The sequence below is a fragment of the Thamnophis sirtalis genome, unplaced genomic scaffold (genome assembly GCF_051295495.1).
Source record: "Thamnophis sirtalis isolate CommonGarterSnake01/CBP01778 unplaced genomic scaffold, rThaSir2_p1.2 scaffold_1, whole genome shotgun sequence".
NCBI lineage: Eukaryota > Metazoa > Chordata > Lepidosauria > Squamata > Natricidae > Thamnophis > Thamnophis sirtalis.
The window spans coordinates 20,127,230-20,155,184 of record NW_028261381.1 but is presented as its reverse complement, the minus strand read 5'-3'; the positions used below and the strand labels follow the sequence as shown (position 1 = coordinate 20,155,184).

Sequence of the window (27,955 nt, the reverse complement as noted above, 5' to 3'; positions counted from 1 at the left end):
GAAGCATACCAATTATACCCCGTTTTCAGATTTTATTTTTGCTGCAGTTTATAGGACCATAATCAAAACCAATTTTGATCTCAGTACAAAAGTATAAAAATTACCACAGTGAATGTACATAAACTGGTAGGTAACACAAAAAATACTTTTCCCTGTGGATATATTGCAGCGAAACTAATGGAGTTGCTTCATTATACCTTTGTGCAGGATGTGTATTTGATTCACCAAATCCAAGCCACACCTTTAAATTCCTTTGAATACATCTACCAAGACTTGTTTTAGGAAGAGGAGTGAGTACAGCCAAGTCATCCAGTTGTGATAGCTGCGGAACTCCATGGCCCATGAAAACTGCAAGATCACCAAAGTCCATAAAGCAACAAGTAGACATTTGAATAATACATTTTTATAGTTCATCATGCTGGTAGACATTGTATTCTTTGGCAGATATGAAGCCATCACCATCATGGTCATTCTTTTTAAATATATCTACCAAAATATCATTTTGAACAGAAGAATCCCGTTTTTCGCCATCTCTTTCAAATTCTTTCTTCAAATAATGATTTATCTAAAGGAATTAAAAACAACAATAATTTCAACTGGCTCTTATATTTACAATTGCTTTTGTATTTTTATTCAATTGTAAGCCACCCAGAGTTGCTTTAAATAGCAAGATGGTCAGCATATAAATAAGCCTCTTGTATATGAGCCCCAATACGCTGACAATCAACTACTGAAAATCAAAATACTACATAAAAGTCAAGTATTATAACATTCTAAAATATATGAAGTTTCCCTCTATGGTCACAAAACAGACTGTAACTTACAAAACAAAATTTTTACTTGCTGACTTCACACTTGCACCTTTAATCCTCTAGAAAATATTTTTAGGAAACACAAGCAGGGCTAGAGCAAGAGATTGATTCTGGTAGCATCTATTCTTCCAGAGGGATTCATTTTGCTGGCAGCCATCATTAGTACAAACCACCAGCAATTTACAATCAAGGAGGGTGATTTTTCCAAACGGCTTGTTTTGCATGAGGGATAAATCCAAGAAATGTCACAGTTAAAGAGGAAGCGAAACAGAATCTTCTACTAGGAAAGCAAAAAGAGTCTCAGGTAAATTAACTCATCTGAGAGAGGGATTCAATGGTCTGATTGCATTTTCTGGCAAAGTTGAACAAGACGGGGACAGAAAGAGAGTTGCTTGTGTTCTACCATAAATGCAACTAGGTAGGTAGCCCTTGAATTATTACTGGAATTGGGACTGGATAAGTCATTATGGTCATTGAGACGTTCATGTAACCGGATCCGATTTTACAACAGTTTGCAGAGGTCATTAAGTGAATCCATAGTCATCAAGAAAATGCCTCAGTTGTAAGTACGAACCCATTCTTCTGAATGGTATATTTGACCGAAATCTGCAAAAAGTGTGGCAATCAGGAGATTGTGGGACTATGTAACAAGTTGTAAAAGTTAGCTGATATTTGTTCAAGTGACTGCAAAAGAGAGGATGGCATGTTTTACTATATTTAGTAGTGCTTTATGGATCATAAAGCATCTATTCTGGCCATTGTTAATTTTGGATGGTCATTAGGTGACCAGTCATAAATCAGAGATTTACCTGTATACTCATTGTTCCTATGCTCACTATCTGCCCACATTGTCTTTCTGCTAGGAGTGTTGTAGGTCTCATCTGAAAGGGACACTGTTGGGGAGCACAATTCAAGAAACAAACAGCTTACTTCTCTGTTCCCCAAAGAATGGCTAATGTCAGAGAGTATTGGAGATGAACCTGAGTCTCAGATGGGGGGTTTAAGACAGAGATGGACAATATATGATGCTTGATAAATTGTTGAACTCTGATTTGATCAACTCTAGTCATCATGACCAATAATGGTTAGGAACTGGTATCCAGAGTAACAACGTCCACCCAGCCTTTAAAGCAAGACTAAATTCAAGCAACCTTGGGAGGATTGATAAGAATTAGCATTTTCTACTCTATTTATTAGAACAGACATCAAAAGTGAATAAACTAATTGAACTAGTGATCATCCAGGCATCCCTTTCTAAGAAAACGAGAAAAAAAATTAAATTAGAAAAAAGTAATTATAAAAAGAGAATGGTTCATACATTCATTCCACAATACTTCATAAATTGATTCTGTAAAACAAATGAAATGCTTTAATGAAGTGACTTAGAACATTATTCTTCATACCTCTTCCTTTGAAAGCTTTTTGTCACTATCCAGGTCTATTTGAGAAAATGTTTCAACACTCCGTGGCCCTTTACTTACTGCATACAATTCAATTTCGAAGATCAGTGTTGCATTGGGTGGGATCTTTGCTGGTTCTAAGAATGTAACAAGAAAGTTATAGGAAATGCACATTCTGATCTCTGATCATTTTAACCAAAGCCACCATATGTCTACAGCTTTTTAGCAATATGGTACGAGAAGTGCTTTGTGGAACCATTTAGTTGGGAGTCAATCCTCCATCATAAAAGACAACGTAAATGAACAGGGCCCATTGTATTCTTTATCCTGAAGCCTTTTGCTGTGCCAATGGAAGTTAATAAATGGCAGGATTAGATACTTGGTGGTGGCTCTCACTGCTTTGACCATGACATGAGGTTTGCGTCTGCGCCAAATAGCACTGGCAGATCAGAAACTAACTTCATCTTTCTGTTGTTATTAATATATGGACTTTTAGGAATATGGGAGAGAGGCTTCAGCAAGAAAACATTAACATTTCAAGAAACACAAAAGGACCTCAGAAAAGGAAGATAGACATCAAAACGGGATATGTAATATTTAGCAGGTTCTCAGAAATAACACTGAAGACAGGTGCTATTATTGGAGGAGTGAGTTTCCAGAATTAGTCTGGAAAAGTGATTCACAAGCCATGCACATGCAATTAGTCAGTAGAGGAAGGAGCTAGTCCTCTTCTTCGTAGGGGGAACTCATTTAAAGCGACTAAATTCAAAATGGCTTCCTTTTCTAGAGCTAGGATACACTTTTGTTGAAGCAGGCGTTGCTTATGCAACTGAGTAAGAGTTGGGTCACAGGGATTAGAGTTGACATTCCTTAATCCGAGAATTTATTGCGGAGCCTCTATATGTTGCTCTGAAAACCAAAAATTAAAATACGTTTCTTCATCACAAACAATTTTGAAGTAAAAAGTCATATGAAGAATTCACTGTGAATAAACAGGCACAGACTAACATAATTCCCTATATGTATAAATGTAGATTGGCAAAAATGCCATGTGTGTTTAGAAACAGCCACTTCTTGTGACAATCTCACTAAAAACTGAATGCATAAATGCTTAAATTGTGAGTGCCATTTGGGTCTGTCACAGCTATACTGCTACCCATTGAGCACTGTACAAATCCAAACCTTACCCTCAATACATCAAGTTGGCCAATTATGAAAAAAGAACACCAACATTTAATAAAGCAACAAGTACTTGAGGTACTTGAATCGAACCTTTAGAGGGTTATGCATATGTGCTCTCCTATATACTAGTTGACGGTAGGGAGGATAATTTCACAAAACTGGGGGATTTCAAAGATCATTATCTTGTCGTTTTTTAAACCACATGCAGCAGCCATATAAACTACTTATATTTCCCCTTCTTTCCAATTGAAGATTTAGTAGCAAAGCCTAATAAAAGAATTCAGTCACTAGCAAGTCCAAGAGCAATACATACCACAGGAGTACCCTGGAAAGAAGCAAAAAGCCACATGCATTCTTGACATTCTTAACTAGGTCATCTTTGCCCAGCATGCACAAGGATGCTTGGATAGAGAACAAGCAGGTTGTAGGATGGGGAAAAATAGTTTCTTCATTTGCTGCCTGAAAAAAGAATCAGCATTAGTCTCCAACAGTGCTCATGTGATCTTATATAATATCTCTTGATGGATCACGATGAAGTGACATGGCAATGGAAATCAAGTTATTACTGCCTTTAAGAGAGTCTGAATCTCAGGGGCCTCCCCCCTCTGGTTTCATTAAATTTAGAAGAAAATGAGTCCTAAGGACAAATATCTTCCTTTCTTTCTCCCCTTGCTGTATTTTAGGCTGCCAGGTCCTTTGGCTCATTCTGTGTAAATATATTGCATTCTGGGGCTTGTACATTTTACATCTTGCAACCAATAACAATATTACTAAATAATACATATGACAACATTATGTATGTATGTATGTGTGTATGTGTATATACACACACACACACACATGCACACACACACACATATGTATATATGTGTATATGTATGTATGTATATACACACACACAAACACACACACACACACACACACACATACATGTTGCATTTGTGCTGATAAATAAATAAAGGTAGACTTTGAGAAAATTTGGGCATACCAGGGGTTGTGACACAAAATACATATATATATACATACATACATACATACATACATACATACATACATATATATACACACACACAAACACATACACACACATATATATATATACACACACATACATACATACACACACACACACACAGGTCTTGTTGTATTCAGGTATTTTCCCATGTAAGATTGAGATTGTCTTGGCAACGTTTTGGTCTCACTCGCCATCCTCAGGCTGGTGTTACACGACAACACACACATATATGTACGTACGTACATACATACATATATACATACGTACATACATATATGTACATATATATGTATATAACATATGACAATGGAAAGAACCTGAGGAAGCAGCAATTCCTCAGTGTCACTATCACTCCATATTTGCTGATGGATAAATAACATTTACATAAGAAATTGCTGATGAAAAAAAGAAGAAAGGTTGTTTTACTGGTACATAAAAGTGATATGCTCTGGCATCTCAATAATCCACTTTAGTATGGATGCCCAATTGTGCAATTAAAAAAACTGAAGATATTCATATTTAGTCCTATTTTACCATAGCCTTGTTCTCCATAGCCAAGTGAAGGAGGAATGATCACTTTTCGTTTCTCTCCAGGACACATATTCATCATTGCAATATCTAAGCCTTTAATGACTTGGCCAACACCAAGGACAAACCATTTTGGATGGCCATCATTTTGTGTGCGACTGCAAAGAAAAGAAACGGTATACTTTAAGGAATTAGCTCATCATATTAGCATAACATCAGCATTTATACTTTTTGTATGTAAGCCCAAAGAATGCAAAAGGTTTTCCTGTTTCACTTATATACTCATAATTCTGTTAGTATTCACACTTAATGTAACCTTGGTCCGGCTATGACTACAGATAGGGCCTTAATTATTAAAACAAAACTTAAATCTCCGTTAATGGCAAAGATCCTTGGTACTATTGAGGTCACATGAAGAGTTGTCCAGACAATAAGATACCTTAGGAAGGGTCCACCAGTAACTTCACAAGCCTGCTGAAAGTGCATCAAAAGCAGAAGGCAGTTGTTAGGGAGCTATCTAGTATCACTGAATCAACGCATTAAATCAAGAGAGTTGGCAGCAGGGACATTTGTACCCGAATACAATCTTTTGGTGTATATAGTATACAACTCAATCAAGTTTGTAGTGCTCCTTGGGCTTGTACATTTGTTTACAGATGTTTCTAATAGGTAATATAGCAATAGCACTTAAGACTTATATACTGTTTTACGGTGCTTTGAAGCCCTCTCTACGCGGTTTACAGAGTCAGCATATTGCCCCCAACAATCTGGCTCCTAATTTTACCCATCTCAGAAGGATGGATGGCTGAGTCAACCTTGATAATTAATATAATTAATTCATAATTAATATATTTAGGGGAGATTGTTAGGCAATATAAAATATATGCATACAGAGCAATACAGATTTTTATCAAAGTATGCTGACAACATCTTCATCTTCCATTGATCATTTGAGGCTGCAGTACTTGGGGCATAAACCCTTGGAAAGCAGCTGAAGTAAATATTACTACAACTGCCTTCGAGTACATCTATAAAGTTGAGTAACCAAACTGTGAATAATCAAACTGTGACACTGCCAGAAGATCAGCCAAAGCCGGCGGCATTTTATCTAAAGTGAGCTGAGTTCAAAAGCGAATGCACGGCCACAAACTTACCTGCAGTAAAACTTGGTCTTATTACTGCCTAGGAAACCGTCGTAATGCGCATTGAGTAGATCACCCTTTTTGCTCTTGGGCTCGCAGACCTCGGGGACGTGCAAGATTTCTATCTGGACATCTTCTGCAGGGGGACTCACTGCCTTCTGCTCGTAGGACGGAAGGAGGAAGAGAGCAAACGCCAGCAGGAGAAAGCAGAGTCCCGCGCGGAAAGCCATCGTTGCAAAATTGGTCCTCTGGCTGCAAAATTGGTCCTCTGGCTGCGTGGCACTATAGCAGCATTGTTCGACGTCACGGGAGCCGAGTGGGGCGTGGCCGAAGATGCTCCGTCTACGCAAAGTCGCTTCGCTGTTTTGCCCTGTTCCGGCAGATGCGTAAAAGGCGTAGTAGGTGTGCCTCGCGCCTGTTTCTTTGCCCCCCGCCCCTCTTTCCACCCCTTCCCCTTTTTCTAGGCTAGAGAAAGCGTGCGGTCGTTGGGACTTTTTACGGCGTTCACTTTGCATTTCTTGCTACGTTTTCTCGTTCGTTTAAAGCGAGGGAGGGCGGTTATTAGACATAGGTAGGAGGAGCAGGGTTGGAGTCTCTCGCTGCCTCGTGGGTGCGATTTCTTTTCCCGCAGACGCGGTGAAAGGGGAAGCACCGATCATATTTTTGGAGAATTGTCTCTTAGCCTTCTCTCTCCCCCCCCCAAATATTTTATTGAATAGCTTCATTTATACCAAGCTGAGCAGGCACGTTTTATTGCCAAATTATGCAATAAAAATAATAGATGTTCATATTTAGTCATTTTACCATCGCACTGTTCTCCATAGGCAAGGGAAGGAAGAACAATCACTTTTCGTTTCCCGCCAGGACACAGGTCCCAAAAGTGCTTTTTCAAGAGGTAACTGAGCTTTCTGTTTTTTTCTTGGATGACGTTTCGCTTCTCATCCAAGAAGCTGCTTCGGAGCTAAGGAAGCTTCTTGGATGAGGAGCGGAACCGTCTTGGATGAGAAGCTTTTTGGTGTTGTACGGAGTTTCCCATCCTCGCTCCTGGAGAGGAAGAACTGGAAATGGAAGGCGGCGATATTCTTCGGAGTTCCGCAACGATGCGAGCATGCGCGTTGGGTCTATTCCCCCCCCCCGCTCTACGGGCAACCTCTTCTCCCTGTATCCAGGAAGTAAATGAGACGTCAGGGCCGATGGCCCCAAACGCCCGGGAAAGGGAGAGGGGAAGGCGAAGGCAAACAAGCCAACGGACCGACCGACCGAAGAGGCAGACGAGCCGAGCCCCGGGGAAGAGACGTCGTTCATTGTTTTGTTTCCTCAGAGACGGGCAATGAGTGACTTCAAACCCGCTTGGGTAGCCGCGTCTCTCACAGCAGCCAAAGGCGGCGGCGGCGGAGGAGGAGGAGGCGGCGGCTGCCTTTCGAGCTAAGCCTCTCTCAACCCTCCATGCCCATCGCGGATTCCGCCTCCTCCCGCTGCTGCTCTGCTGTCACCGACGCCGCCGGTGCCTTGGAAGGCTGCGGGGCGCCAGGAGGGCTGGCCTTGCCGCCGCCGCCGCTCTCGAAGGAGGAGGCGGGCGAGCAGGATGGTGCGCCAGGGGCGGCGGCTCTTCTGAACGATGGAAGGCGTCCTGTACAAGTGGACGAATTACCTCACAGGTAAAATATATCTGCTACGGAGGTTCTTCAAGTCATCCAGCTCAGGGTTGTCCCGAAGGTGCTCTTTTTTTTTCTTTTCCTTCTTCCAACTACGGTATTTTCCTTGGAAGACGTTTCGCTTCTCCTCCCAAGAAGCTTCTTCGGCTTCTTCTTGAGCTGAAGAAGCTTCTTGGGAGGAGAATAGAATTCTTTGTTCTTTATTGGCCAGTTTTGTCTTTGGTGCAAGTGCTCTCAGTGGGCATAAGCCGAATAAAATACATTCATCAAGAATAAAAAGACACAACACTTGGTGATAGTCAAGGTTCCTAATAAGCTATCAACCCTACTAGGAAACAAATAGAAACAATATAAGTCATCACTTATGACTGCTTGTAAAGATACAAGCAGTCATAAGTGAGGAGAGGTATGTATTAGGAAGGGAGAGAAGAAGAATAGTAATAGTCTTAGTAAATTATTTGACAGTGTTGTGGGAATTAGCTGTTTAGCAGAGTGATGGCATTGGGGAAAAAAACTGTCCTTGTGTCTAATTCAGTGTTTCTCAACCTTGGCGACTTTAAGTCCTGTGGACTTCAACTCCCAGAATCCCCCAGCCAGAAGCTGGGGATTCTGGGAGTTGAAATCCACAGGACTTAAAGTCGCCAAGGTTGAGAAACACTGGTAGTTGTTCTGGTGCGCAGTGGCCTAGAGCAGTGTTTTTCAACCACTGTGCCGCGGCACACTAGTGTGCCGTGACATAGTGTAAGGTGTGCCGTGGGAAAAACACTTTATATATAGTCAATATAGGCACAGAGTTAAATTTTTTTAACATTTTCTAATGGTGGTGTGCCTCGTGATTTTTTTCATGAAAAAAGTGTGCCTTTGCACAAAAAAGGTTGAAAAACACTGGCCTAGAGCGTCGTTTTGAGGGTAGAAGCGAAACGTCTTCAAATGAAGCCCAGTTAGTTGCCTCTTGAGGCGGGGGGCCGGAGAGCATCTTCGGGACTACCTCACAGGTGGGTTACGCTGCGTGCCTAACCCTCGGGCGCAGGAGGGAAGGAGGAAGGAATGCGCACGCGGGCGTCCGTCAGTCGCGCGTGGGGTCGCACTGCCCTGTCCGTTGGCCCCGCGGCCTCAGCTGCTCGTCCTTTGAAGACGCCGAGGAGGAATAAAGGCGCGGTCTCCCTCCCCCCCCACTACCGAGCGAAGCAGGCGTGGGGGGGGGAAGAAAAGGGAGGGCAGCTGCCTCTGGATGAGGGAAAGAAGCAATGCGTTGCTTGGTCAAAGCCTTGTAGGAAGAGGCCGAGAGGGGAGGCTGGCTGAGGAGAGGACAGGGAGATGGAAGGCACAGCCCGGAGGTGGCCCTTGTAGTATTTCAGATTGCTGGACTCCCAACTACCATCAGTCTCAGCCCATGCAGGTAATCTTCAGCTTAGGACCACAACCTGCTCCAAAATTTATGTTGTTGAGTGAGAAATTTGTTTTCTCCCATTTTACAACTTTTTACAACTCCCAGGTACCGGTAGTTAATATTCTGGAAGTATTTTACAAAAACAAAAATACCCCCCTCTAAACAAATGAATGAATATGTGTGTGTGTGTGTATGTGTGTGTATGTATATGTATACATACATATATACATATATACGTATGTATGTATGTATGTATGTATGAACCCAAAACCTAGCCTGAAGATGGCGAGTGAGACCTCGCTGAAACGTTGCCAAGACAATCTCAATCTTACATAGGAAAAGACCCGAATACAACAAGACCAGCATATCTACACCCATGAAAATCTACAAAAACACACACACACACACACACACACACACAAAGAATACATAGTAAAATAAATACAGGCATCACATATTGCAGTTAAATGCTGCAAATTTGATGCAAAAGAAAGAACAGTTAACTGTTTCGACATATTTATGTTCTTAGTTCATAAACCACAAGCTAACTGTCTCTGACTAAGTCATACATTAGTCTCAATTACATGTACAGGTAGTCCTCAACATACAACCACAATTGAGTCCAAAATAAATGTTCTTAAGAGAGAAATTTGTTAAGTGAATTTGTCCTATTTGATGACATTTTTTGCCATATTTGTTAAGTGAATTGCTGCAATTGTTAAATTAGTAACCTGGTTGTTAAGTGAATCTGGCTTCCCCATTGACTTTGCTTGTCAGAAGGTCGCAAAATGATTCCTGAACACTGCCACCATCATAAATATGAGTCAGTTGTCAAGTATCTGAATGTTAAGCACGTGACCACTGGGATACTGCAAGGGTCGTAAGTGTGAAAAATGGTCAAAAGTTACTATTTTCAATGCTGCTGTAACTTCGAACAGTCACTAAATGAACTACTGTAAGTCAAAGCTCTCTGTAGTTAGGAATGATGGAGAAGTCCATTACTGGGCTTAAACTCTTGTAAATCAGAGCATAAAGTCACTGGCTTAAAGCAGGCTTCAGCATTTCAACAGTTTAGGGGCTGAGTACAGACTTACAACAGTTCATTTAGTGACTATTCAAAGTTGCAACAGCAGTGAAAAAAATGACTTATGACCAGTTTTCATACTTACGACCATTGCAGCACCTTCGTAGTCACGTGATCAAAATTCAGACGCTTGGCAACTGACTCTTATTTATGAAGGTTGCAGTGCCTTTTGAGACTTTCTGACAAGCAAAGTCAATGGGGAAACCAGATTCACTTAACAATTGTGTTACTAACTTAAGAACTGCAGTGATTCACTTTACAACTGCTAAGTGGAGCAAAACTCATTTAACAAATGTTTCACTTAGCAACGGAAACTTTGGGCTCAGTTGTGGTTGTTAATTGTGGACTACCTGTAGAAGAAATATTTTAAGCTTTCTACCCTGAATCTTTATTTCAGAAGTAAATCTATTTCATTTTACTCTCTTGTTTTACTGGCTCCCTAGATGATAGTGGTTAGGTCTTTCAGGATGGAAAAATGACCAAAAGGGTATTTAAGATTGTCCTGTAATTGATCTCATCATTATTAGGTGTATCAGTGAGGAGGATCCACTTCAGGAAAGTTTGTGCGTTTTAAGATGAGTCATTTTCATGGTACTTCATGCATTTCAAGCTTTTGTTTGCTTCATCCCATAATTTGAATTATCCTCAGGATGTATCTTTTAAGAATCTTAAGATTTATATTAGAAATATAATATTACTTTTTATTAGACATGATAGTTTCTTGAAATAGTTTGGAATTTGGGGCATTTGATTAGGCATCTATTTATTGTAGAATTTAGTTATACAATTATAGACCACCTGATTCCCCACAACTCTGGGAGACTTGTAATTAAAAACCGGAAAAACCTCCAGATTTGAATCTTTAGAACTTTGTTGTTGTTTACTATTTGAAATAAATACTTCACTCTGCTTCTTGTCAATACTGTAATCTATAAAAGAATAGAATTAGACTGTGGAATTAAAGACATGCCCACACACATTCTGGAAGAGATCAAACTGTTTCCATGATTTTATTAAGAAAACTACATAATTTACTCCATGAAGTCATTAAAGTTGGATTTGAAAAAAAACTCAATATTTTTTTTTCTTTTATGGAGTCAGCTGTGGGCAAAGGATACCATGCTCTTTAGGGTTTAGCAAAGCCTTATTTGCATCCAGAACCAGACAGCTTTGCTGATTGGTGCAATGACAGCCATAAATTGCTTGATCAGGGCTTTAGCTTGATAACTCTGCCACTGCCTTTGGTTGATACTGTTGTCCCTTTTTTGTTCTGCTCTGTGTAAGTCAATATATGGAAATTGTTAAATTGGGCTTGATAGCACATGGATACTAGTTAGGTATTTATATCGCTCAAATGTTTACCTTTGCTTTCTTATGATTCCTTCAGTCCCTTAAATGATAACCAGAACAGATGTGGCAGGGGCAGAAATAATTGCAGGGAATCAAAGGGTCTTTGCTTTAGCTTCTAGTAAGCCCCAATTGTAAAATCTTCTCCAAGGACAGCTTGGTTCTATACCTGTAGTGTAATATATCGAATGCATGGGGTTCTTTTTAAACGATTAGGTATTTCAAATATTACTTTGTAATTTGGTACAGTAAAGGATGTATGTGTTTCTGTATTTAAAATGATCCCTTTATTGTATTTCTAGGTTGAGCATCAATTATATTGTATCTGTTTTTTAGAATGTTTCACATTAATTTTTAATTGTGCTTTCAGTACATATTTAAATGGGACATGTTCGCACAATACACACACACACACACACACACACACACACATATATACTGTATTCCATCCATCCATAAATGAGGAAAATGATAGTAATATTTATGGATAATTAACTCTCTTTATTGAAAATTTGGTAGACATTTACAGTTAGTCTAAGAGTAGGACTAGAAAGGGGCCATGAGCCTCTCGATTTGAAACCTAGGCTCTTTTTCCTGGGCCAGATTATGTCTGACAATGGGCTTTCATATGCAAGAGTCCTAGTCTTGTCCACTGAGATCATGCGGCCTTGCAGGAAGTATCTGAAGAAGCAATCCAGAATTCATCCTGAAAGGTATTCCATGCCTTGCTTAGGATAATCTCCAGCATTTGTCCACTGAACAAATGGAATGTAAGTAAAGCTGCACATTCTAAAATGTCAGTACCTTTTAAGATGATCTCTTTAAAAGCAACTGCTTTGATCTGATTTGCTTCAGTTGGAAGGGATTAAAAGGTGATAGGTGGATTGTGGTGACTGTCACAATCTAAGCTCTGTCTCTTTTGTATATGTATGCAGCATTGACACATAACCAAAGAGTTAACCTGTGACATCATCTTGTAGATTTTAACCTCCCCCCCCAACACACATGTACTCTGTATATTTTGCTAGTTAAAAAGATTATTTTTCAAAGGTTTTCTTAACTCTGTTTTATTAAGTGGAAAGCCCAGGCTGGACAAATTTAAATTTACCCAGAGCCTGGAAGATATGGATCTAATGGAAAGAAACTGGCTACATGACTCCAGCAAGACAAAGTTGCTACACAATTTGGAGGTCTTTCTACACTAGAGACTCCTGCTCAAAGAGTAGATGGCAGTCATATCCAGAGGGGCCTTTGCACAGCTGCACAATTGTAGAACTGGGAGATCTTGCTCAGAGTCAATGATGCCCAAGTCACTTCCCATTTGGATTATTATTATAATGCACCCTACATAGGGCTGCCCTGTAAAGCCACCTGTAAGATTCAGTTCAATCCAGAATGCAGCAATGTGTGCAGTTCTGGACACCCCACACTGTTGCACCAGCTCTACAGGCTTCTTTCAAGATTCTGGTTATAATTTTTAAAGCCTATCTGGCATGGAACCAGTTATCAGTTATCTTCCTCTCCCAGAGGACATCTAGCCACCCCACTATATTGGAATAGGTGGGATTTACTGTACCCCCCCCTACCTTTTTCACCCGGTGGGTTCTAGAAAGCAAACCTGTCTTGTAGATGTGCCTAAATTATGGATCTGCTTCCCCTCTGAAGTGGAGGGCACCAAACATCCTCACCTTCCCAAAGGCTGTTAAGATGAGCCCTGTATTGGTGGTTTAATGGGATTGTTATGGTGCTTGATGGTATCAAAGGGTTTTGCATTTTTTTGTAGCTTGTTATCAGTCTCTTTGTTGTTTGGAAAAAGAAATCTATAATTAGTTTATTTGTTATTAGCCATCTACAGTTAGTTTATATAATATGGCAGCTGCATCAATCTTTTAAAACATCAGATGCATAAATTTAATATGTCCATCTATGCCAGAAGAGTGAATTACAGAAGTGAAATTTATCAGCAATTTAAAGTTCTTTAGATGGGCTATTTAGGTCTTTCTACCTGTCTAATGAATATCAATTTTCAAAATGTAGATTAGTCTATGTTATTAAAATGGCATCATTTATGCCCAAAAATGTGAATGAACATGAATTTTGCTTTCAGCTGTAAATTCTATATGAAGGATGGTATTACAGTGTATATGAAATTATATTTGTAGCAAAACAGATGAACACTGTTTTCTGCTATTTTCTTAGGTTGGAAGCCTCGCTGGTTTGTTCTGGATAACGGGATATTGTCCTACTACGATTCACAGGAAGATGTTTGTAAAGGCAGCAAAGGAAGTATAAAGATGGCTGTTTGTGAAATCAAAGGTAAGATTAGCAGTGAGGCATTGGCCTTTTGTTTTAGTCTCTACTGTTAGGCTTGGTTCTAAATTGCTTACTTATAGGAACACACAATATGGAGCCATAACAACTTTGGGGAGAAGAAGAATCCTAAGAAATGACAGGAGCTCAATTCTGGAATTAAACTTAGTTTTCAAAACTGAACATGTCCTTGAGACATCGTTTTTCCTTAGTTTAAAAGGATATTTGCCTCTGTTCCTGATTCCATAGCTCACCTGCCTTTGGTGGCAATATTTAATAAAACACAAAGAACATCTAAGCAGATGTAGTCTACCTTTGAACACAAACCCTTGAATCTGAAGAATGAAATATATGTTAATATCACAGAAGGACAAAAAAACCCAGCACTAATTACACAAGTATGGCATATCTTTCTGTTATCCTTCTGCAATGCCATGCATGGGGGGGGGGAGGGGCTTTTGCAAGTGAATTGGTGCTGGTCAGCATTGCTTTCTCAATCCTTTATCTAAAGTAACACATTTTATATTAAAACAAATTTAAAAATCTTTTATTATATTGATTAAATTGTACATCCTCCAGAGCCTCTCTGCATGGGTGATGGGCAGTTAAATTTGATATATGAATACATAAATTTTATTTAGCTAACACTTTTCTTATTCTAGGTGATTTAAGAAAATGTATAAGCTTATTTTATGTTTTCTCTTTTTCCTAAGTTCATCCTATAGATAGCACCAGAATGGAGCTAATAATTCCAGGAGAACAGCATTTCTACATGAAAGCTGTTAATGCTGCTGAGCGACAAAGGTGGCTAGTAGCCCTTGGGAGCTCCAAAGCTTGCCTGACTGATGCCAAAACTAAAAAAGAAAAAGGTGCATATGTTTTCTAAAATATTATGGAATTCTTAAAAGCTACTTTCTTCAAAACTATCAAAAGTACATGTAATTTTATTTCTTTTTATTTCATGGTTAGAAAGCATGATTCATTTCATTTCATTTTCATTTCATTTCATTTCATTTACTTTATTTGTATGCCGCCCTTTTCCCTGAGGGGACTCAGGGCGGCTCACAATTCAGGGGGAGGGAAGGACAAACAAGTTACAAACATGAAGACAATACATCATTAAAAAAGCACAACAGTCATACTATTCCAGTGGGGTTGGAGTCTTTAGCCCCAGGCCTGTCGGGACAGCCAGGATTTAAGGGCTACCCGGAAGGTCTGGAGGGTGGTGAGGGTACGAATCTCCACGGGGAGTTCGTTCCAGAGGGTCGGAGCAGCCACCGAGAAGGCTCTCCTCCGGGTAGTTGCCAGTCGACATTGGCCGGCTGATGGAATTCGGAGGAGGCCTAATCTATGGGATCTTTCCTTCATGTTGAACAGTAGGGGAGCTTTTGTACCTTTGCTTAACAAAATAACAGAGTTGGAAGGGACCTTCTAGTCCAATCCTCTGCTCAAGCAGGAAAGCCTAAACCATTTGAGACAAATGACTGTCCAATCTCTTCTTCAAAGCCTCCAGTGATGGAACACCCATAACTTTGAGAGGCAAGCCATTCCACTGGTTAATTGTTCTCACTGTTAGAAGATTTCTTCTTGGTTCTAGATTGCTTTTGTCTTTGATTAGTTTCCATCAATTGCTTATTGTCCTGCCTTCAAATGTTCTGGAGAATAGGTTGACCCCCTGTTCTTTGGGGAAGCCCCTCAATATTGGAACACATCATGACACTCCTGGTCCTTCTTTTCACTAGACTAGCCATATCCAATTCCTGCAAACATTCTTCATGTGTTTTAGCCTCCAGCCTCCTAATCATCTTTGTTTGAAACTTCTAGGCACTTTTATAGTCTTCAGGCACTCAAAATTAAGACATTTCTTGTGGAAGGTTCACAGTACAATAGATCTGATTCAAAAAGAAGTACGAAGACATATAGAGAAGAGGAAAACAAGCATTAGCCAAGTAAAAAGGGGCAAGGCTGGTTTATTATATTATTCTGACACAGAGTGGCCCTTGCTCTTTTCACCTAGAAGTAAAGGGTAGCTTGCTTTTTAGTTCTGCAGAATTTGGGAACTGGTGCAGAATGTTCTGCTTCCCCCACTCCTGCCATTGATGCATGCCTCCATTGTTAATGTGATGCTGTCCTGCATACACAGAAATGCTTGCAAATAGGGCTCCCCCAGGCAGTATGCAGTTGGGGACTCTACAGGGTTCCTTCTATTAGGTAGAAATCCTCCACCATAGATTACTTCACAAGAGGGGTGAATGTGTGGTTGGGGTGCACACTGTCATTGGGACTTTTTCTCAGTTATATGTATTGAAATCTGTTCATTTTGTTGAGTTGATTTTGTTGAGATGATTTTACTTCAAAGTAACAGCCACTGCTTTTGTGGAACCTGTTTCAGGGCACACATAATTCTATTGCCTTTAACAACGATGAATACACAGATAGTCCTCAACTTATGACCATAATTGAACCCAAAATTTCTGTTGCTAAGAATGATATTTGTTAAGTGAATTTTGCCCCACTGTGTGACCTTTTTGCTGCTGTTAAGTGAATCACTTGTTAAATTAGTAACACAATTGTTTAATGAATCTGGCTTCCCCAATGACTGCTTGTCAGAAGATCATAAAAGGGGATCACATGTCCTGGGACATTGCGATCATCTGAGTGAGTACCCAAGTGCCTGAATTTTGATCACATGACCATGGGGATGCCGTGATTGTCATAAGTGTGAAAAACGGTCATGTCATCTTTTTCAGTGCGACTGTAACTTCAAAAAGTCACTAAATGAACTAATGTAAGTGAGGACTACCTGTACTATATAATAGATTAGAATATGTTAGTCAGGTGAAGAAAAATTGGATAATAATTCTTGGAATCCTTCCCTTCAGAGAACCTAGATACTTAAGAAAACTGAAGATTTCGGAGTGATTCTGCAGTTAGACATACTGTAGAAGAAGGCAAAATTGAGCCTTGAATACTAATACATTTTATGGAACCAACATAGCCATCAGTCACTTTTGCGGGGTGAATCAAAACAGTTATTTAGGAAGTTCTGCACACTTAGTAGGCCCATTTGAAAAAAATATATTTATGAATTTCAAAATAGAGGCAAAATTGGAAGCTGGCAAAAAGACCAGAAGTTTAACAAGTTGCAGTCAATTTGAATGAGATTAAACATGAATATTGATTTTTATTTTTGCTGAGGGCACTTATAACCATGATTAGTAAGTTTCTGGTTTTTTATATTCTTCCAGAAATAAGTGAAACCAACGAATCTCTAAAAACCAAAATGTCTGAACTGCGTCTCTATTGTGACCTCTTGATGCAGCAGGTCCATACAATACAAGAATATGTACATCATGATGGGAATCATTCCTCACCAAGTATTGAGGTAATATTTAATTGTTTGAAGGAGTTTTTAATTCACCCATTTTAAGTTCTTGGATTATAAGGATGTGCAATAGTATCATGGTGGATTTATAGCTTTATCTGAGAGTACCTTAACAGTCCATCACTGCCATACTACCAGTAATAATTGAATCTCACATATATACAAAATATTTCAGATTATATTTTTAAATGTTTATTGTTCCCTAGCAAAATATCCCCTACAAGAAAGTGTCTACAAAAATGAAGACACTTGAAGCATGTAACAAAACTGTTGCAATGTTTTCATGTTTAGGATTCCAGATTTTATCACATTCTATTCCTCTCCCTTTTCTCCATGTCTCACAGTTTTTCGTTTGTTTGTTTCTGTCCTTGGAATGGAAAGAATTGACATTTTATTTCCATTTGCTGTTGTTCTGCAGCTGTTTTGTGAAAAAAGTGGGTCTCCCAATGGGCTTGTGGGAATAACTGTGTGTGTGTGTGTGAGTGTGTGTGTGTGTGTGTGTGTGTGTGCGTTTGTATATGGGTGCATTGTTTTAATTTACTTCCTTCTGCACCTTATAAAGGTAGGTTACTAAATTAAGAGCTCCACATCTAACATCTCCAAGTTATTTAACAGATAGCAAATAGGAAAAGCCTCTTAACAAGTTAATCTTGTTGAAAATTGCGTTTATTTTACCCAGAAAACTAAAGGAATTCTATACCATATATGTGTATCTTGTTTCATTGCTTTTAAAATGGAGTTAAATTTATATTAACCATCTGAGAAACATTTTTAGAAGTCATTAAACCAAGATAATTTTAAAAAATCAGTAAATAATTGCAAAACTCATGGGTTAACATATCGAAATTATTACTGAATAATATGTAGTCTTATCTACCCAATTTATAGTTTAATTAGACATCTTAAACATTTGTATTAAAATAATAAGATTGGGATAGATGCATCTAGATTATCTATGAAATACAATGCAACTTCTGGAGGCAATACTATTTTCTATTTTATTTCAATTATCACATTATCAACAGTATTTTCAGAATTTCTGTTGACAAAATTAGAATGTTGGAAGGCTAATTATTTAAACATATTTATGTAATTTATGTTGAGATTTTGCGTTGTAGATTAAAAAAAGAAAATACACTATTAGAATATATTCTAGTTGCTCAATAAATGTACCCACTTAACCATACCATACTTAAGATATGAATATCCAGACTTTTGTGGAGTCCATTTTCTTCAGATCAATATACTCCTCCTACCTTATAAAACCTTTCTCAGCATCTAAAGAAATAACTATGTGCTTCTGCCTGTTTTGAAATAAAGCCATCAGTTAGCAATCCAATATCATCAGAATCTTGGCAGCCCCATAATATAAATCCACTTTCAGTTGAAAGTAAAATGAAAGGAAGTAAAAAGTACAGACCCCAGACCCAACTTAGAATACATCTTTAAAAGATAGTGATTTTAGAATCTTCACATTTTATAAAAATCACAAATAATAGATAAATTGTTATGTTGTTTCATTTGTGAAATGTAAAAGGCAGTAGCTCTTCTAGCCTCTTTTTGCATAGTTGCCTGCTAAGTTAAAATCCATTTCCAAACCATGAAAGCCATTACATTTGTATTTAACAAATTGAGAGATCTTTGTTCTCAGGAGATGGAGGTTAACAATTCTTTGATTTTAAGATTAATTTTGTTGTGATAATACCACCCTGAATGCCTTTACAATCTTTTATATCAAAGCAGGGGGGGGGGGGAAATGCCATCCCTGCTGCAATGGAAAAGAGAAATAAAATCTGCCATCTCTGATTCAGGGGATGCATTTCGGGTTCACTTGCAAGAAACATAAACATTGACTCATAGAGTTAATGTTAGAGGCCATTTAGTTCATTAGCTCCAGCTTCTTGCACTTTTCATGTACTCCTGTATCCATAATGCATATGTTGGCTTGGGCTTCTCCAGTTTGCCAACATCTGAAAAGCTGCCTGCTCTCTCTCTTTTTAAATATTTCATAACCTTTTATCATGTCATAAACAAAGCATCAGAACAAAAATGTCTGAGGTGGTATAGTGGTACAGTCAACATTTGCACCCCACCCAGCCGTTAATAAAATGTTTAGTGTTCATCAATGTAAGTTAAGTCCCTACAAACCAGCAATTGCAATTTTTGGTTTGCAATTAAATTACAGTTAAATTGGTGAAAAGTTTTGCTAGGAAACACTTTGCTCTGAGAGTTTTCAATACCTGCTCTTTCCTTTTGTTTTCAGAATATGAATGAAGCTTCCTCCTTGCTCAGTGCCACCTGTGACACATTTATCACTACACTTGAAGAATGTGTGAAAATAGCAAATGCCAAATTTAAGCCAGAGATGTTTCCACTGCCTCATCCTGATCCTTTAGTTTCTCCTGTGTCTCCTTCACCAGTACAAATGGTTGGATATTCTTTAATGTCAAACATTCCTGAAGATTTGGGGAACTTTGGGAGGGAGCAGTATGGGATAAGCTAGCATGTGGTTCCTCAAGGTTGGCCTTGTTCATGTCACCAGGCTAGGCCTCTGCCCAATGTTATGAAAGCCTCAAACCTTCTCAGGAAGACGTGCCTATTATTAAATGCCTTGTTTTAGAAACATGTACTTCTGATAACAAACTTGCATGTTGAGGAATATATTACCTCATACTTTTACTGTCCAATAAACTCCATATTTGTCTATGAGCAAAAAATCAAGATAACCTATGGAGTTTAATGGAAATAGAGGACCTCCATTGCTGACTATTCCCAGCCCTAAACTATTCTATTCCCTTCCAAGCACTCATGGTTTCTTCTGCAAACCTGGTAACCTCTGAAGCACAGAGTTTAGACCTAGCCTATTAATCCTCATTTACTTAAACATAGTGCTTCTAGGTCTCTTTACCATTGGAAAACTAAATACTAAAACCAACAATAGAAACAATAATGTATTTTTAAAAAATTATGTTAAAAATGCCATGTCCTTTATGTTCATATCATATATGCTTCTCCCTGTACATTCTGAAAAAATATTCTAAATACATATTTTAAAATAATATTTCATTAGAAATAGACTAAAAAACAATTATTATTTTAAAAATTATAATAACCTGCTTTATTACTTATATTATTTTTTAGATGAAACGTTCTGTTAGCCATCCTGGAACCTGTACCCTTGAGAGGTAAGTATGAAGTTGTGATTAAATATTATTCCAAAATCAAACAAATTAGAACCATAATGTTAAAGTTCACTTATCACATTGTGAGATATTGTCCGATCCCAAATAAACAGGAATACTCCATGGTGTGGCAATTGAAATTCACAGCCTGTTGCCCCATATAATCTCACATTAATTTTGGAAAAATGCAGTTCTAGTGAGTTTCTCTTACATGATATAATTGAAAATTAATTCGATTAGAATTGAATTCACTATGACAGTTATGTTTTGTACTGGCAGTCCTCATTTAGTGACTGTTCACAGTTATGACCTTGTAAGTCAGGGCACTCAAAAGTGATATATCACATGACTGACTGGTGTACTACAGCAATCCCAGCACTCTGATTGTGGTTGTTAACAAAGAATTGCAGGCTGATAAATGAATACCCACCCCAATCCAATCCATTCTGGGCTTGGTCCCTCCCAGCCCCAAGCTTCAATAAGTTACGGGACTGCCTCCAACTCACCCCATCCACCTACCTCTCCCCTATCTCTGCCCTTTGGCCACCCTACATCCAGAACTGTCCAGTCTGCCCTAGCAAGTGTCAGCAACTAAGTTTGTTTGTTTAGCTGCCTTCTCTCCCAATTCGCTACACCAAGCTTTTGCCTTTTTGTGCCCAGCTGCTGCAGCTCAAGCATCTCACTGCCTTTGATGTTTCCTTCTCAGACTCAGCTTCTTCAAGAAATGTTTCCTACAGGTGATTCCATGAGTGCTGTCTTTATAAATCTGTGCTGCCTGCTGGTGCTTGCTAGGCTTCATGGGTGCTGCATCTTGGCACCATGCTGCTAGGATGGGCCAGGAAGCCATGTAAGAAGCTGGGAAAGCTGGAGCGCCCTGGGTAGCAGAGTGGCCTTAGGTCCAAAAAAGAAACAGCAAAAGGCAGCAAGGTGCTTCTGCTTTAGCAGCCGGGCCCAAAAAGTGGAGGGTTGATATGAGGAATTGACAAGGCAGCTGAGTGAATTAAGGCTTGCTGAGTGGGTGAAGCTTCCCAGATGAAGACACAGTGCAGGGTGGCCAAAAAGTGTGTGTATGTAGCTAGGCAGATGGGGAAATTAAAGTGCCCCTGCAGTTGTAAATGTGGGCAGTTGCCAAATATCTGAATTTTGATAATGGAAGTTTGGGGTGCTGCACTGTCCATAACTTTGAGCATGGGTCATAAGTCTGTTTTTCATTTCCTTTACCTCGAATTGAATGCTATAGAAAACACTAGCTGTTAATTTTTGTTATTTTGAGAAAAACTATTAAATTTCAACAAAGATAAAATACAAAGAAACAGAAAAATAGAAATTAGAAGAAAAACTCAGAAAAAGAGCAAAAATAGAATTTTCAGAGAAAAGGGGAAAAAATGAAAATAATTTCTAACTTTCTTTGGTACAGATACAAATATAATTGACCTCTTAATCAACAATAATACATAGCATTTCTATAATTAGTTCTAATAAATTCCAAAATTAAGGTTCCATTTTTTTAAGTTTCAAGCAAAAAAATCCAAAAGTGGTTTTCAGGTAGAAACAAAGCTGGACAAGCTCATTTTTTTCCCATCAAAGTAGTCAGTTTTACCATCTCAGCCAATCATGTACTATATCACTTTTGAGTGCCCTGACTCACAAGGTCATAACTCTGAACAGTCACTAAATAAGGACTGCCTGTACAAAACATAACTGTCATAGTGAATTCCAAATAGTAATGAATTAATTTTCAATTATATCATGTAAGAGAAACTCACCAGAAACACATGTTTCCAAAATTAATGTGAGATTATATGGGGCAACAGGCTGTGAATTTCAATTGGCAGACTATGGAGTATTCCCGTTTATTTGGGATCGGACAATATCTCACAATGTGATAAGTGAACCTTAACATTATGGTCCTAATTTGTTTGATTTTGGAATGATATCTTTCAAATTACAATTCAATGTAAATTTCAGTCCTTTGCAGAACATGGTCTCCTACTCATCAAAGATTATTTTGCCCATCTAATCATGCAGTCTTTAACCTATTCATCTATATTCATTTTAAGATCTTAAAATAACATGTTCATTACTGGTAAACAAATCCAATTTAAATTCAGTTTTCTCATTTGTAAAAATCACAATTCTTATCCATTTAAACCTTTCTGTCAATTGAGCATGAGCAACTATTGACGAGTGCGACTTTGTGGTTCCAGTTGTTTTCTTGATTTTAATTTAGGTCCTCCTTCAAAAATTTAATACATCAACATAGGTCAACCAAGTTTGTGTAACTATCATTTCTTTTCTAAAAAATGCTTCTCAGGTGACACCTGTAGAGGAATCTGGCAGTCAATCTTGTTTTATAACTTTTAGAAACATGCTTAATGAAGTGTTTATTAAAATCTATATTAGCATTAACTTCATCATACCATAAATAGCCATGCCAACCTAATCTTCAAAATGATATTTGGGAATTTGGTGTTTAACTCCTTAGCAGATTATTTTTTGTTTAACCTGAAGTGATTCTTCATCTTTTCATCTTTTGTAGTTTACTTTTTTGGCAACACATGTTAGGGATTTACAAACAAGCTTAATGAACCCAAGAGAACTATGTGTCTTAAAAACATGTCATAACTTGTGCAATATTTTAATTTTAGGAGCAGTCGCTTTGGAAAAGAACCAAATGTGTCTTCCCATCAGCTTTCCCACCGGTGGAGAAGAACAGTCTCAGATACAGAACCTTCCATAGATGTTCCCTTTGAAGATACAGACAGTAAGACATATCACCTTACGGATGTTGTCATTACTTTGTACTCATTTTTTGTATAACGTAGCCTGTGTTTTTGCTAGAATAACAGTGAATATCAAAATAAATTACAGCAACTGTCTTGCACCATGTTTATTCAACTAAGATGGATTCAAGAGTTTGTTAAAGATAGAGAACAGGCACAATGCCGTAAGCAGTGAAAAAGTGTGCAACAAATACCGAAGTGGCGATTCAGAGAGATATTTTTCCTAACTTCTTTATTGATGCTTAGTGGCACTTTTCCTATGTGCCATTATGTAGATGTATCTTAAGTTAAAATTAAACTCGGTGGTGTTTCTTGTTGTGTGAAGGAGAAGATCAGAATGAAGAATTGGTCAGTGTGAGGTCTCAAGTCTCTTTTTTATAGGTTCTCATCTCTGTCTGACTACAGTGACTGAAAATCCATAGCACTGTATTTCCCATTTGGAGGTGAGAGAGTTTTAAAAAATAAATAAATCATCCCCCCACCCCAGACCGAAAAAAAAAAGAAGAAAAGAAAATCCTGGTCTTACTCTTTCATGTGACATGATCCTGCCACTATAACTACTGCTTCTCCTCAGTTGTGCATCCCTGGCTTTCAAAGGCAGTCCATTCCCGTGGTCAGTGTTCTGAATTGCACATAGGATTCCCAACACAGGAGGCTGGGTGCTAGTTGAGCTTTTAATGGGATCTTATACCTGAGCAGCTTCCAAACACTAGCTTTCTTCAGAAGGTATCTGATTCTGAAATGTGATTTATACGTAGCACTTAAATCTTGGGATGACTTCTTGGTATGGTATAAAATATAAGGCAGTGGGAAGGTTGGTATACCAAAGCTATTGCTGGCCTAGATAGCAATAGAAGAAAATACTTGCAGCTCAGGGTGGAACAATGGAGTCCTTGGTACTCTCTGACTTTGGTTGTTTGCCTGCAGACATCACCCAGTTAGGTAACATTTAGGGAGTAGGGTACACTGACAGGGCAAACCATTGTATATAAACAGAGAGCAAACCACACTCTCTTTGAACAATGAAGATGTTACCTAGTTGGTTAATGAAATGTCTAGATGTCTGTGCCCACCAGGGAAGAGTAGAGTTGAGGCTGTATTTGGAACATCTTTGCTTAAGCTCACAGCCCTGTGATTCAGATAGGATAGTGTCTCCTTGTATAAAGTAGGCAAAGAAGGACAAATTGATTGAACTGTGCTTTTCATGTTGCAGGACTAGCAACATTCAATTCTAGAGGAGCCCTTAATGAAGATTTGGCACTGCCAGCTGTTCCTGATGCAAAGCTGTTGCTGTCTCAGAAACCCAGAGTGCCCGAAGAGACTCTTTCTGAGCCAATCTCCTGAGGCAAGAGGTGACTCCCACTGCCTCTGAATAATGCTATGCAAAAGCTGCTGTAATTCTGCTCTCATCGTGCGGGAGTAGTAGTTCCCTATGTGAAGGTTTTCTCTGCACTTTATAGAATAATGTAAAAACTATATTTGAAGTGTATTTTATCTTTATATAGTTGACTTGCAAAAGTATTTTCCTAAAAAGAAAATTTCAGTTTGGGTATTTTTTAATAGATAGCTGGATGCATCTTTGTAAATACTGCTCTTCTTTTTACTGGGTGTGATAGTCAGGCCAACCTTGAGAAACAGGTTTCAGATCTAGAGTAGGGAAAACCTGTGCCCTAGACTGATCCACTGAATTTAATCCCTGAGTTGCTTTACCAGAAATGCATTCCCCTGAGTACAGTCTCTTTCCCACCAACATCAGTGACAGTCCATCATATTGTAATGGCACCTTTATTTCAGGAGAGATTTGTGGTGGAGTTTGTTAAAAGACTGAAGTGATTCCTCATAAGTAATCTCTTATCCACTACTGTATCTTTTTTATCAAAGGTACAGCCGAGATTTTTAAAGTATATCTGAAATTCCATTGAACAAGCTAGAATGTCAGTGAATCGGAGGGAATATTTCAGCTACAATTAAACACTTCAAAGTCATACCAATGCTATCAAGTGAAATGGATATGTAGCACAGTCGGTGAGATTTTATAGTGCTTAATTTGAGTTAGACCTTACCTGATTAATTAAATCCCAGCCTGATAGCTGAAAGCTTCTGCTTTTTTTCCTTTGACTTGCACCCAAAAATATAGCCAATCAGAAATATGTCATGGATGTGCAGTATTTTTTTAAGCACGCATATGTGATTATGAGGCATTATGTTATACACTGGTTAAAGATATTTTAACATTTTAAAAAGATATGTATTCCTTTTTGCACCATAAAATGCCTATTTAATGTTAGTGTGATGAAAAGATAAGAAAATAGGCTTAATTCTTGTTGAGATTTTCCTCACTAAATATGCCTTGTGACAGTGTTTGCTTGTTTGTTTTTCAAGTTAATTGGGCAGAATCCATCCAGTGTTGGGAGCTTATAACCTCAAGTAAAGGCATATTTTTATCTTGTGTTAAACAATGCTTCTTTTGTCTGGACTGACCCCCCCCCCCCGCGCCTCCCCCCCCTTTTTTTAGTCCCAGGCAAAACTAATCTTCAGAGTGTCTTTTCACCAAAGTTTTTTTTATTTCATGCTCCTTTATAAAGTCTGCTCTTCAGCTGTTGTAATGTATTTGTGTTTGCAGCAGAACATGTATGTTAATGATCCTTTATACCAAAGGGAGGGTGGCTTTCACCATGGTGGGCCCTAGTCACAGAAAAGCAGAAAAATATAGCAAGATCTTCTCTTCTATTCACTCCCTGCCACTTGCCTCTGTCGGTGCTGGGAGGCCAAATTCTAACTAAAGCATGTAGCAGTCATCTATGGCAGGGGTTCCTAATTTTGTCAACTTTAAGATTTGTGAACTTCAATTCCTGGAATTCCTTAGCCAACTGAGGTGAAGTCCACAAGTCTTAAAGTTGCAAAGGTTGGAGCCCCCTGATCTATGGTACATCATGGGCCCGAGAAAGCTCTGGCGATGCCACTCTGTTTATGCCAGAGCAAAGAGGAAATATGGGACTTGAAGTTCAGCAGTGTTTGCACAGACATGTCTGAGGGGTTGTGTCCAAAGTTGTTAAGTGTTTTGAAATGTGTATTTTTGTTTTTTATTCACTTTGGAATAGGTTTAGTTAATAACGTATTGACCGTGGAGCACTTTAAAAAGAAATAAAAATGGCTTTTTTTAAAAAAAAAAAAGTGATGTAAGTGTTCAATAAATGCAATTTTTACACAAGCATTCTTTATTTATTTATATTTGCATAAATTTTGACCAACTATCATTAGATTGCAAGGATCCAAGCAGCTTTTCGCAACTTGGTGCTCCTTAGATGCATTCGATTGATGCTTATATGGTGCTCCAGGCAGCATAGCTAATGGACACCTCGCCCAGGTGGATTGAGGAGCACTGTGGGTGTGACTTTGACTGCAATTTGCTAGCTCTCCAAGTCTACACTCAAAACAGCAGGTACAACTCCCATCCCTAGCCAGGGCACCTAAAAGCTACACTGGGGGCAGGGGACTGATGGCAAGAGCACCCCCAAGAGAACTTGTCAATGTTGAGTTGGGATACAAATCACTGGTGCTTCTATGATTAAACCCCTCGGGGTCTGGACTCAAGAAATCCAAAGCACATGCTTGAGAGACCAAAATGCCCTTATTGCAAGTCTCATTGTTGTAAGCCTTTGGGTATTTTCATGCACTAGGAAGTCATAGAGGATGTTAAGATTGTGGACAAAATGGACATTTAGTGACAGGAGCACACAATCCTCACCACATCAGCAACTGGGATGGGGATTTGTCAGAAATGACGCCCACCAAAGTAAGTTTCAACTGTGAGCTTGAAGGATGCAAGGTCTCCTGTAAGCGTCAGGAGATTTTGAGCTAGTTTTAAAATAATTACTCCATTCTGAGGTACTAATACTAACACAAACATGATACTCCCCACCCCTCTTTTTCCCCCCAAACCATAGAAAACCAAGAATTTCCCCCCTAAATAATCCCAGAGATGTACTGAGCAACAGAAGTGGAGCACAAATGTAGAATCATTCAGGGGAATTGCAGGAATTGGGTCTGGCTAATTGGCGAAAGGAAGGACTAGGGGGTGACATGATAGCAGCAGTCCAGTATTTGAGGGGCTGCCATAAAGGAGAGGGGATTCAACTTATTTTCCAAAGCACCAGAAGGCAAGACAAGAAACAATGGATGGAGACTAATTGCGGAGAGAAGCAACTTGGAATTAAGGAGAAACCTCCTAAGAGTGAGGACTATTAAGTGGAACACCTTGCCTTCAAAAATCGTGAGTGCGCCCTCATTGGAGGTTTTTAAGAAAAGGATGGACAGCAACCTTTCTGAAATTGTATAGGGTCTCCTGCTTGAGCAAGGGGTTGGAATAGAAGACCTCCAAGGTCCCTTCCAGATCTATTTTGATTGATTGAAGGTTAGAGAATGATAAAGGCTTTTTTCTTGTGTTCTTTTAAATGCTTATGCTTTTACCACCCTCACCTCCAACTACAAAAGAAAACCTCTCTCTAATGCAAATATGCAGACTCTATAGCTGTAACAAGTTGCAGGGTGGCAGAAACACGAATGACACCCTGAACAATAGCAATAGCAATAGCAGTTAGACTTATATACCGCTTCATAGGGCTTTCAGCCCTCTCTAAGCGGTTTACAGAGTCAGCACATTGCCCCCACAGTCTGGGTCCTCATTTCACCCACCTCGGAAGGATGGAAGGCTGAGTCAACCTTGAGCCGGTGAGATTT

The 27,955-nt window shown here is 38.9% G+C and overlaps 2 protein-coding genes across 2 annotated transcripts; one reads left to right on the top strand and one right to left on the bottom strand.

Moving 5' to 3' along the window:
- Positions 1–18: 18 nt before the first annotated feature.
- On the bottom strand, positions 19–6,391 carry FKBP7 (FKBP prolyl isomerase 7). Its single transcript, XM_087708456.1, has 4 exons — positions 6,092–6,391; positions 4,944–5,095; positions 2,216–2,349; positions 19–565 (listed from the first exon to the last, which is right to left on the bottom strand). Exons 1-4 carry the CDS (start codon positions 6,307–6,309, stop codon positions 404–406), a joined length of 666 nt encoding a protein of 221 aa, XP_087564582.1. The 5' UTR covers positions 6,310–6,391; the 3' UTR covers positions 19–403.
- An 876-nt stretch (positions 6,392–7,267) lies between these two features.
- On the top strand, positions 7,268–26,426 carry PLEKHA3 (pleckstrin homology domain containing A3). Its single transcript, XM_087708436.1, has 8 exons — positions 7,268–7,737; positions 13,755–13,871; positions 14,579–14,734; positions 17,114–17,250; positions 19,514–19,678; positions 20,392–20,435; positions 23,081–23,196; positions 24,429–26,426. Exons 1-8 carry the CDS (start codon positions 7,698–7,700, stop codon positions 24,557–24,559), a joined length of 906 nt encoding a protein of 301 aa, XP_087564562.1. The 5' UTR covers positions 7,268–7,697; the 3' UTR covers positions 24,560–26,426.
- Positions 26,427–27,955: the final 1,529 nt, after the last annotated feature.